Source organism: Condylostylus longicornis, unplaced genomic scaffold (genome assembly GCF_029603195.1).
Source record: "Condylostylus longicornis isolate FDR11 unplaced genomic scaffold, ASM2960319v2 ptg000135l, whole genome shotgun sequence".
Classification (NCBI taxonomy): domain Eukaryota; kingdom Metazoa; phylum Arthropoda; class Insecta; order Diptera; family Dolichopodidae; genus Condylostylus; species Condylostylus longicornis.
Window position 1 is genome coordinate 3,032,079 of NW_026578103.1, and position 12,955 is coordinate 3,045,033.

Here is a 12,955-nt window from a genome sequence, read left to right on the forward strand (position 1 = left end):
CAGGATCCAGGCCTTGATTTTTTGTAATATCAAGGTAATACACCTTCTGTATGCAAATCAGGGCTGTCGTTTGATTTTGTTCGATCGACTTCAATTAAAATGTCAAAACTGCAATATCATCATCTATTGAAAAAAAATTCTATACAAACATATTACATATGGCGTCGACGAATTTTCGTAAGTTTGTTTATTTGAAACTTTAGTTGACTAATGATTAACTTGACAAAAAGATAGATGGCAGGTTTTGAATTAGCAGAAAACAGTATACGCCAAGGTTTTGTCAAAAAAGTTTTAAATATTGTAAAAAAACAGTTTGGTCTTGTCTTATAACTAAATCCGGTATAGTCTTTATTTAAAGAACAGTAAAATCTCTCAAAAAAAAACGAAAATTTTAAATTTTAATGTCGTATCAGGAACAATGTCGCAAGCCAAATAAAAATGGTCCAAATTTATATCATGTCGTAACTCAAAATGTCGTATTAGAAGATGTCGTATCTCGAGGACTTAGTGTATTTATTATTCACTTTACTAAATTTTCCACATATTTTCTATGAACGCGATACACATACATGGTACATATGCAAATGATTTTTTACTCCTTTATTTTTCCTTTTTCTTTTATATATACATACTTTACATTTGACATTTACTCTTTGTCATATGTATACCATTTTTGTCTCTTACTTTTTCTTATGTTTTATTTGTTATTCGTTTTTTAATTCCATTTCTAAATTTAGTAACAAGAAAGGGGAAAAAATTAAGGAAGTTGAAAAGAATTTAAAAAAGAGTATATGAAATACTTATTTTTAAAAAAGGTCATAAGTTTTGCTTTATTTTTTGTATGAAAACGGCCTTAAGACGCTGTTGCTTCGTAACTGATAGTTGCTTAGGTACAGCTAAATGTTCTTTTTATTTACGCATATTGGCAATATGCTTAATGCTTGATCTAAACAATGGATGTCTGATATTTTTATCTTTGAAAGAGGTCGTTACTCTTGGAATGTGCACATTAGTACCGTGAGAGATGCTTTTCCAATGCAAATTGTGCATTTTGCTTAAGCTGCACCCGGATGAAATGTAGGTGACTCGAAATTAAATATGTGTACAACAATAAACAACTTCAAAGGTGTTTAAAACAAAATATTTGAACTGCAAAAAATTAAAAACAGCATTTTAAAAAACGTTTTATTATTTTTAAATTTATCTTCAAATTTAAAAAAAAAAAATATATATATATATATTTCTTGCTAATAAAATTAATATTTTTAATATTTAAAAAACAAATGTACAAGTAAAGCCAACTTCAAGATTTTACCACTAAATGAAATGTAATTTTTAAATTGGTAATGTAAATAGTTTCTAAAACATAAAATTTGGTATTGTCAATTTGACATAAAAGTACACTGCATTTTATTGGAGTGTAATTTATGTTAGTGTCTCTTTTTTCAAGAAATATATGAACGCTAGCTATCAATGTATTGTTAGATCCATTGAAGCTTATAATTTTGGAGTTCGTTTCGAAACTTTTGTTAATATCTAGTTTAGAAAAATTTTTAGATGTAGAACAAAGGTATTCTGTTGAAGATGGCTTAAAATTGTAACATTCTAAACGCTTCTCGCTTTCAAAAGCGTCGCTATAATGATTTTCATAAATAAGTCAATCAAGTTGTTAACTAAATTCTTTCCTTTTTCTTTAAAATCCTCTTTTTGTCGGGTTGTCAGCCATTGAAGGCTATAAATTTTTGGTAAAATTCCGTGTAATACTAATTCAAAACGGTAAAAAGCGGGCAATATGAAACTTAATATATCATATCCTAATACAGGATGTCAAAAACTGTTTGAAGTGGTGGATGATCATAAATTGCGTATTTTCTATGAAAAACGCATGGGAGCTCAAGTTGAAGCAGATGTCTTGGGAGACGAATGGAAAGGATATATTCTAAAAATTACTGGTGGAAATGACAAACAAGGATTCCCCATGAAACAAGGTGTCTTAACTCATGGTCGTGTTCGTTTATTATTAAAAAAGGGACACTCTTGTTATCGTCCAAGAAGAACTGGTGAACGAAAGCGAAAGTCTGTGAGAGGTTGCATAGTTGATGCAAATATGTCAGTTCTTGCTTTAGTAGTTGTTCGTAAAGGCGAGAAAGAGATCCCAGGATTAACTGACAACATTATTCCACGTCGCTTAGGGCCTAAGAGAGCCAGTAAAATCCGCAAATTGTATAATTTATCGAAAGAAGATGATGTGAGGAGATACGTAGTAAGACGCCCATTACCTGAAAAAGATGGTAAAAAGGCGAGATCAAAAGCCCCCAAAATTCAAAGACTAGTGACTCCAGTTACTTTGCAAAGAAAACGGAGACGTCTAGCATTGAAGAAAAAACGACAATTAGCTTCGAAAGAAGCCGCAGCTGAATATGCCAAGCTTCTTGCGCAACGTAAGAAGGAATTTAAAGCTAAAAAAGAAGAATTGAAACGTAAGCGTTCGGCTTCATTAAGAGAATCTAGGAGCTCAGTTTCAAGCGATAAAAAATAAAATAAATATTGAAAGTCTTGTTTGAAGTTGATAAAATAAATATTTTTTATTGCTAGAATTGAATATTGTTTCAAAACATACCTAACCTATAAATAATCGCATGGTTATAAATATTTTGATTAAGGCCAACATCCGAAAACTCAAAGTTTGTGAGCAATTGATAAAATAAGATGAATTTGGAAATGCACATTCAGTTGTTATAGGTCAAATTTTTTTTTATGTTAACTTAGTTTGTTGCTGTAAAATTTAAATGCATTTTTGGGAATAATATAGGGGCTCACTTAGAAAATTTTTGAGTATGTGAAAAAAAAAATATAAACATTGAAATTGGGCAATTTTTCAAAATTTTCATAAGTATACCAAAATTGGTGTAACTGCAATAAATATTTTAACAATCAAAAACTTCTAAATCTAGGTAGTTCCGTTCTATGAGAATGATAAGAATCTTAGTGATGTAAAATATTGTAGATGTATAATCTAAGATTTAAAATATTGTAGATTTTAAGATTAAAAATTTGAGAAAATAGTCTATTGAACCAATCATTGAAAAAACTTATGTAGCAATATTTTGATTCAAAGACCCATGTTTGGTATTAGCCACATTTTTTGCAATTGTGTTAGATAAAAAATCAATAACCTTCTATATTTTTTTAATAATTTAAGATTACATTGTTTAAATTAATCTACACCCCAGAATCTCTTGTCAACCTTAATTGCTAAAAAATTTCTCCACACGCCAAAAACTAAAGGTTAAAAGAACCGCATTTTTACAAAATTCTTTTAAACCTTTTTAAGCGACTATTTTCTTTGTTATTGAAATATTTATTGAATCTTGGCGGTTTGGGGTAGTAAAATTTAGGAAAATAAAATAAAACTAGTTAATTGAATCCATTAATTGGCTTTAAAAGCATTAATTATGCTTTTCTATCTTGAACTGTAGATTAGTTTTGTAAACAATTGGAGAGAAGGAGTAAAACCTAACATTATGTATTTTTATTATTATTATTACTGAAGGTTCCATTGGTTTCGTAAAATCAAGGTATTTACACAGATTCTATTTATACTTTGCCGTTAAAATTTTTACCGCAATGTTTTAATGGTTGTTATCTATTAACTGGCAAAAAAATTTAGAACAAAAATTTTCTATTGTAGTGTTTTTTTAAAAATTTTTTTTCCGTTATTTTTAAAATCTGATGATAATCGCATGTTTCTATTTATCAGATTTTATTTGATGCCAGACTTCGATTACAAATCAGGTTATAATCAGACACCTAACGTTGCTTCCATAGGTTATTATTAAATGCACCACAAAATTGGTAAATTGGACTACTTGTTTATTATTTTTTCAAATATTTAAAATTAGCTTTTGGACGTCTATGGCAGCTACCTGAACTTGTCAAGCAATCCAACCGAAACTTCAGAAAAATATCTGGCCCATAATTGGACACAAGATTGCCAAGTTTCTTGAATGTGACTTTATTATTTTTCCAAGTATTTAAATTAACTTTTGGAGTTTTTATGGCAGTCACCCGAACTCGTGCAGCCATCCCATTAAAAGTTTTAGAGTGTAGAAAGTAATTGGACACATGTATACAAAATTTCGTATATGCACATACATATGTACATATATACTTTTATTAGCTTTTGAAATATTTAAAATAAACTCTTTGAATTGTATAAATTCGTCCTCGGCACAAAAGAAACAACTTGTAAAAGTTTGGTGTCGACTGTATTATTCGTTTTTGAGTTATCGAATTGAGCGATCGGACGGACGAACGTACATATACATATGTATAAATCAACGCAGAATTTCACGCTGAGCAAGAATATACATATATACATGTTCATACCGCAGATCCACTCTTTCAAGTGGAACCTGACTATACAAACTCAATACCAAAGGTGCAGGGTACAAAAATCTTCCAGGCTCAGTTCACTTTTAAGATTTCAATGAATGATGCATTTTTTTTTTCGAAGTATTAAGTTGATTTTTCTGCATTTTTGCAAATTTGAGAAAATGTACGTTTGACATTAAAAAGTTTCTTATATAATCTTATATGTATTTCTGTCAACAGTGGTTTTTCTATCCATTCTGATTGCTAAATTTCAGACATGCTTTATTTTTGCAATTTTCAGAATTTCAAAATTTCGGCGTTTGTCTAGTCAGACATTTGATACATTTCTGTCATAGATTCTGTTTTACAAAAAAATTAGATGCGTTGAGAATTGGTGTACACGGTTAATAGAAATACAGGCCTAGACCCTAAGAGAGAGTGACAGTTCACAGCTAACGAATTTACACGTATTCTTATGGGATCTATAAAAGGCCCTTTTTAACATCATAAATCTGCCACAAGGTCAACTTTTTTGAAAATTTCAATCTTTCATTCTTAAGTTTTGTGTTATTAAAACATTAAAAAATTGATTTAAAAAAAATCCTTCTAGGTTCCGTTTATTTTTTTAAGATTTCAATAAATGAAATGCTCCTATACTACAGAAAAAAATTGTGCAATTTTTTTTTCCGAAGTATTTAGTTAGTATTTAGCTGGTGTATTTTTTCAAATTTGAGAAAATGCACATTTGAAATTAACAAGTTTGCTTATTTTGTGTGATATATCTCCCAAAATGTCTACTTCTGATATAATCAGAAATGTCATTTCGCAAAAAATACATATACAATTTTACAAAAAAAGGAGATTCCTGTCACCGATATCTTTATATGATTCATCATCGTACATTATTGGAGTCTATGGTCCAGTCCAGGCCTTGATTTTTTGTAATGACAAGGTGTAGATCATTATTTTTATTTACATTATTTTTACAATTATGTTAGATACTGTTTACATATGCATACCTATTACAAAATCTAAAATTAAATCTACGATAAAATCAAACGACCATTTTTATATCTACATTATCATATTTTAAAAGTCTCACAGAAAATATAATGAAAATGTATTCTGCGTTCTATTTGCGTTTTTCTGCGTTGATCCGATAGACCTTGACTTAGAAATCGAGAAGCGGGTTCAAAGACTGAAAATGACAAATTAATTTATAATGCTTCTCAAGTCGATTTACAATGTCAAAGTAATATCAGTTTTATTCATTTTATTTTAAACTAATTTGTAAAGCTTGTACATATATTTTGTGAAACAAGCAAAATGGAAAAACATTTGTAAAACGCAAATTATGATAAAATAAAATAAGTTACAATTAGTGTACAAGGCTTAGTTAACGCAACATAATATGTATATGTACGTATTTTATATAACAAAAATTGCTAACATTGTATAAGTTTTAAAGTAATGGAACAGAGAAATAAACTGTTTAAAGCTCACTTAGCAGTTGGAGAAATTTATTCATATATTTTTCACTGTATACCATTTTTTTATATTTGTTTTTGGATTTGTTAGGACTTGGCTCATTTTTTTTTAAATTTCGCTTATAGAATTTATTGAGAGTGGCAACATTGTTCACAAATAAGATATGTTTGCAGCTTTGTACATTTACAAAATACAATAAAATAAAACAAAGTAAAGACCTTAGTTAACGGAACATATTTGTCCATATCTAAAAGAAGTGTGTTATAATTATTACACATATGTATAAAGCAATAAAAAAATAAAACTAAAGTGAAACGCTTAAGCTTAGTTCATTACTGTAGAAATTTTATTATCACAAATTTTTTTAAGAAATGAGTTTTGGTGGTGGAAGAGGTGCATTATTGCGTGCACTTTGTGATTCTCAAAGTTCTTCTTCTGGTGAAGAAACAAGTAAAGACAAAACGCCATCAGGAGATAGTGGTTTAATACTGGGGAGTAGCACTAAATTATTTGTTGGTCGAGGTCGTGCAGAATTATCTGATTCAACTTCAGAAGGACTCTCAATAACAGGCCGTGGTCGCGCTGCATTATTAAATACTACCCCATCATCGTCTGGGATTTCAGTTGCAAGAGGTAGGGGCTCGTTATTCAGATCTTGCGAGTTAAAAGTCCAATCAACCGCATCTCGATCTTCAACTGAGGACAATATTATTGACAGAGTGGAAAAATTGGAATTATCAGAATATTCCACTTCAACACCAACCACAACACCTGTTCCTATTCCAACTCAACACGTCAAAGCAGGTCAAAATATACAACCAGTTGTAAAGAAAGGCACTTACGGTAAATTTCGTAGTTTTCAATGAAAAATTGGCGAGTTAATGTTTTTTCTTTCCTTAGGAACTCAGGTTAAAACCATTTGTAATTACATTCGTCTTACATCTGACCCGAACAAAGGGGTATTCGAATACGAAGTAAAGTTTGTACCTAATGTTGACTCAAGAAATTTAAGGATAAAATACCTCAATGATCACAGAAGTAAGTTTGGAGGCACGAAAACTTTTGATGGTGTGACGTTATATTTACCAATCATGCTGCCACAATGTGAAACAACATATACTTCCCAAAATGTTGACGGAACACCTATCGAGATAAAGTTAATTTACAAACGCAAAAAGCCATTACGAGATTGTGTCCATTTGTACAATATTCTTTTTGACAGAATAATGAAAACATTAAATTTTGTGAGGCATAATAGAAAGCAGTTTGATCCAACTGCTCCAAAAATAATCCCTCAACATAAATTAGAAGTTTGGCCGGGATATGTTACAGCCGTTGATGAGTATGAGGGAGGAGTAATGTTATGCTGCGATGTTTCTCATAGAATTTTATCAAGCACCACAGTTTTAGAAATACTCGAAGAAACGTACAGAACAAATCCTACGGGTTTTCAGGAGAATGCGAAAAAAGCTTTAATAGGATCAATTGTGTTGACAAGATATAATAACAAAACTTATCGGATTGACGATATTGATTTTACTTCAAACCCTATGTCAACATTTATGGCTGGGGAAAAAACTATGTCTTTTGAAGAATATTATAGAACTCAATACAACATTAATATTCGTGATGTAAATCAACCGCTACTCACAAGTATTAAGAAGAGGCGTGTGAGCAACAAAGAGAATCCTGAAGAAATAATTTTTTCACTCATACCTGAAATATGTTACCTTACAGGTTTAACAGATCATATGAGATCTAATTTTAAAGTAATGAAAGATATCGCTACTTATACTCGTGTGACTCCTAATCAAAGAGTATTAGCTTTGGAAAAATTTATTAAAAGTGTGAATGAAAACAAGGATGCTAGAGAAATATTAAGCGATTGGGGTCTTTCATTAGATAATGAAACAGTAAAACTAATGGGTCGTCAATTAGGAACAGAGCAAATTTTATTTGCCAAGAGAAAAGTGGATGCTGGAGTGAATGCAGATTTCGGAAAACATGCAACAAGCAATGAACTTTTGGATGTGGTTAATTTTACAAATTGGATATTAATGTTTACAAATAATGATACAAAAATTGCAAATTCATTCTTGGATTTTCTGGAAAGAAACTCTCGTCCAATGGGAATTGAGGTGCGGAAACCAAAAACGATAATACTAAGACAGGATAAGACTGAAGAGTATGTTTCTGCACTAAGAAAATGTATATCTAGCGAAACTCAAATTGTAGTTGTGATATGTCCAACATCAAGAGATGATCGTTACGCTGCCATTAAAAAAATCTGCTGTGTAGAAAATCCGGTGCCCTCTCAAGTTTGTGCTTTATATCTTTTTAAACGTTCATAATTAATATTTTCTTTATTTTTAAAAATTATCTTGTAAATAGGTTATTAACGCCCGAACATTAAAAAATGACGCGAAAAATAGATCAATAGTCCAAAAGATAGCCTTACAAATGAATTGCAAAATGGGGGGAACTTTATGGAGCATACGTATTCCTTTTAAAAACGTAATGATTTGTGGAATAGATTCCTATCATGACAATGTAAATAAATCGAATTCTGTGTCAGCATTCGTTGCTTCTTTGAATTTTAACTACACAAGATGGTATAGCAGAGCTATCATTCAAACAAAAGGAGAGGAAATAGTAAATGGTTTATGCGTTTCACTTGAAAAGGCTTTAACTGCTTATGAAAATGTTAATCGGACTTTGCCTGATAAAATAATTATATTTAGGTAATAAAAAAATTTAAATTCTTCAAAATAATATAATTGTACAAATTTTCTTATAGAGATGGTGTTGGAGATGGGCAACTAAAAGTTGTTTCTGAATACGAAATACCTCAATTGAAAAAATCCTGTAAAATAGGAAGGGAAAACTACGAACCTCTTTTTACATATGTGGTTGTGCAAAAACGGATCAATACACGAATTTTTACGGTAATTTTGTTTTACACTCACCAACGTGCAAAGTATATACTTATAAGATTATGTTTGTATCACTACAAATTCTTCTTTTCATGCTTATAGGAAAACGGAGAAGTGAAAAACCCAGAACCTGGGTTTGTAGTTGACCATGAAGTTACAAGAAGGTATATGTATGACTTCTTCCTAGTATCTCAGTCTATCCGGGAGGGTACAGTAAGTCCGTGCCATTATATTGTTGTGTGCGATTCAGCAAATTATTCTCCCGATATTCTTCAACGTTTAAGCTACAAATTATGTTTTTTGTATTATAATTGGCCCGGTACAATTACAGTTCCTGCATGTTGCCAGGTAATTTTTTATTTAAAAAATTTCAACAATTTTAGTTAAACTTTTATTTTAGTATGCCCATAAAATGGCATTCTTAGTTGGACAAAGTATTAAGAAACCGACATCTGAAACTCTATCCGATTTACTTTTTTACTTATAAAATATTTTGCCTTCGTTTACTTTATTTTTACAAAAATGGCGCGTTGAGGCTAAAATGTTAAATAAAAAGTAATACATATTTCATAAATGTAATAAAGTTGAATATGATGTATACTTAATATATATTGATAAAAAATACTTAATTTTTATCAATGTATGCACATACACATGTACATAAGTTTTTTAAAAAAATTAATGCACCATGAGTACAGTAATAATTTGTGAATTAAATTGAATTTTTTATTTTATTTTTTTGCAAACAATACAAAAAATATTTGTATTTCATTATGTACGACAGCATAATTTTTGTGCAATTTGTTCAAAATATATTTTATTAGATTAAGACTTAACATAAAAACTTGACTACAAAAATTTTTAATAAAAATTTCCAAAAAATTTATATGAATTTCACAAAAGAATAGTTTTTTATATTCGTAGCATATTAAATGTTTTAAAGTAATTTCTGGAAAAAAAATTCATTAAAATATGTAAGGAAAATATAAGAATTATAAAATGATTGACCTTTTTGGAGACGCAAACTACATCTTCAGCTTGTTCTTGAAATCAATCACTAAGAGCGAAGATATGTCAGCAGAAATTCCAAATTTAAAAATTTTGCCTTAATATCAAAACTGTGGCACATTTCTTGTTTGCTTTTCATAATGATTTTGAAGCAAACTGAAAAGGCATTTTGATCGCCTTTTCAAATGTCATTTGAAAGTTTTTAATATTAAATGGTTTTCAAAGGCTCCGTTAGAACTGAATCACCAAAAACGCCGAAAATTCAGTTGTAGTGAATTTAACTGCTGCGGAAACTAATTTGCACACTAAGTCCTCGAGATACGACATTTTTGGTTTCAGAAATTTGTAACTTGAATTGTCGTTTGAGGAGGAAAAAAATGTATGGAAACAAAAAGTGAATTAGACAAACTATTTTATATTATAATTCTGTTTTTTAAAAAAAAGGTAACAAACTTTAAAAAAAAAACAACAAAATATAATAACGAAACCAAAAGAAATTAATTTTGTAACAAAAATAAGTAAAATTAAAATCTGATTAGGTTGATATACATATGTATATGATTTCAATTCTTATTTTTAACTAGAAAGAGTTCATTATTGAAGTATGTATGTGCTTCAGACTTGTCTTATAGCTAAATTCAGTTTTATTGAAAAATCAGTAAAATCTGTCAAAAACAAAAAAAGTTTTTAAATTTTAATGTCATATCAGGAACAACGTCGCAAGCCGAATAAAAATGGTTCAAATTTGTATCATGTCGTAACTCGAAATGTCTTATTAGAAGATCTCGAGGACTTAGTGAAAAAAAAATAATTTACAGAATTGATTAAGATAAGTTCTTTTAAGTTTTGTTTTACTTTAATAAAAAATTTAAACTTATATTTCATTGAACTGGATATAATAAAATATGTACATATTTAAATTCGTGGTGTCATTTTTGGAACTAAAACTTGTCGTCGAACTACCAAGGTCCTTCATAAGATTAACCCGCCTCAGAACCCTTCCATCTAAGCAGTAGGTATAAAGCAAAAAACTAAAAAAATACTAAAAACAACATTAGAATTCCCTGCATCTGAATGAAAACGAGATCCCAAAAACCATTTAAAACACCATTAATCTGATGAAGATTGCAACACGCACCACAATGAAAAAAATCAGATATCCAACCAGAGAACCACTGGAAACAATGAAAATGTCATCAAAATCAGAAAAATTCAATCTCCGCCAGAAAAAGAGTATGAACAACTTCTGCAGTCAACTCACTTGCTCACTTTTTGAACCGTGCAAACTTGGGGAACAGTACCTCAACACAAACAAATTCGAAATTTTTGTTTTATGTATTTACATACATAGGGTAGAAGCACTAGTGGCCGAACAGTTAACACATTTTCTAACTTTAACTTTATATTATTTTTTAACTACGAGACATAAGGCAAATATTTAAAATGTTTCTAAAAGCGGAAAAAATTCTCAATAGCATTAAATATGTCAAAAAATTGTTGAAATAATTAAATTTTTTTAAAAAGTATCACTTTTTCTAGTATCCGAACACTAAAATTTAGTTGCCGAACACTTTTATTCTAGTATCCGAACACACAAATTTTCTTGATATATAGGTGCTTTTCTATTAAAAAATTAACTAATTAAATAAATTAAGGTTTTATTTTAATATAAGTTTTATTATCTAAATATGTTAATCAAGTTTATAATGAAAAAACATTTTGCAAATGCAAGTACATACGTACAATTTTTTTTACATGACACTTCATCGTTAAATCCAAAAAAGGCTAGATGAAAAAGGCTAAATTGAGCTTCAAGAATAAAAACTAAAATAACCAATAACGAATTTTAAGAAACTTTTTGGTTTTCTTTTTTTTATTCTTTCCTCTCTCTATTTTTTAATTGATTTAGCCTTTTTCTGCTTTTATTTTTCTTTTATGTCATAAATTTGCTAGTTTCATCACCATTTAGTTTTGAAGGGTTGTTTATAATATTTATATTCTTGGTTTGTACTTTTTAAGTAGTCTTCTCGATTGTTAAACCATTTCAGTATGCTCTCCTCAGTGTCTGCTGCCCAGTATGCTCTCCTCGTCCTAAAGGAACGTTTACTCGTTTCATAAAGTATGTATTTGGGAGGTCGTCTGTTTTTAAAAGGAAAAGGATTTTTAAAAGGATTTGCATAAGTTAATACATCATTGTGCTTCCTCGTCAGATGTTAAATATGGATTTGGACCAATTTTGGTTGATTGTTCTCTAATTAACCTCTTACTCGTTAATCGATCGAGTAGTGTTTTTGGCCGTAATCCTTATTTGGCAACTAATTTACGAATACTTAAGTTATTGTTACGGATATCTGCGAAAGCTTTAGCTAAAATATCTGTGACCATTATTTAAACAAAAGACAAGGGAATATAGAAATTGATAAATTGATAAATAAAATTAATAAATAATTAATATTAATTAAACTATTAGTAAAAAAATGTTTAGTGTTAACGGAATTGTAAAAATAAAACAGATTATATGTATAAAAATTCCAAAACAATACATTTGTTTAGGCTAAAAAGTTTATGATTCGTAATACGATTTAAATTTAAGACTTAGGATTAAATGTATGGGCAATTTTTTAAGAAAATTTTTTAATAATTAGTTTGAGTAGTTTTTTATAATTCGCCCAATTTCACATAAGTACAAATTTTGTATAGAAAATTAAATAGTAAAAATTTTCTTTAAAAAATTAACACTTCTACATGCAAAATTAATTATATACAAATTTGGTTGTTCGGATACTAAAATATGCATCTTTTTCATATCTTCAGAATCCGAATTTGAAAATATAAAAAAATTTCGGTACCAATATGCGAACTGCAAATATTTAGTTAAAAATTATTCTTTTTTTAACGTTTTATGATTTTTTTAACAAAATTAAGCAAATTCCAATGAAAATATATATACTTATCACTAAATAGACCTTAAAGTATACCAAAAAAACACTTACTTTCCACACAGTTCTACTATTTTTTTTACAAAAAAAACGCCAAATCAAACGCTTTTCACAAAACACTAACACAAACTGACTTATAATTCAAAGAGCATAAAAGTAATTTATTTGAAATTTTACAAGCACTAGCCCAAAACATAAACATTTTTTTTTGCG

The 12,955-nt window shown here is 29.2% G+C and overlaps 2 protein-coding genes across 2 annotated transcripts; both read left to right on the forward strand.

Moving 5' to 3' along the window:
* Positions 1–1,679: 1,679 nt before the first annotated feature.
* Positions 1,680–2,597, forward strand: LOC129615144 (40S ribosomal protein S6). The gene has a single exon (XM_055530222.1). It carries the CDS (start codon positions 1,793–1,795, stop codon positions 2,537–2,539), a length of 747 nt encoding a protein of 248 aa, XP_055386197.1. The 5' UTR covers positions 1,680–1,792; the 3' UTR covers positions 2,540–2,597.
* Positions 2,598–6,070: 3,473 nt separating this feature from the next.
* Positions 6,071–9,657, forward strand: LOC129615480 (protein argonaute-3). Its single transcript, XM_055530726.1, has 6 exons — positions 6,071–6,705; positions 6,763–8,180; positions 8,254–8,603; positions 8,660–8,807; positions 8,898–9,143; positions 9,196–9,657. The coding sequence occupies exons 1-6, from the start codon at positions 6,234–6,236 to the stop codon at positions 9,280–9,282; spliced, it is 2,721 nt and encodes a 906-aa protein (XP_055386701.1). The 5' UTR covers positions 6,071–6,233; the 3' UTR covers positions 9,283–9,657.
* Positions 9,658–12,955: the final 3,298 nt, after the last annotated feature.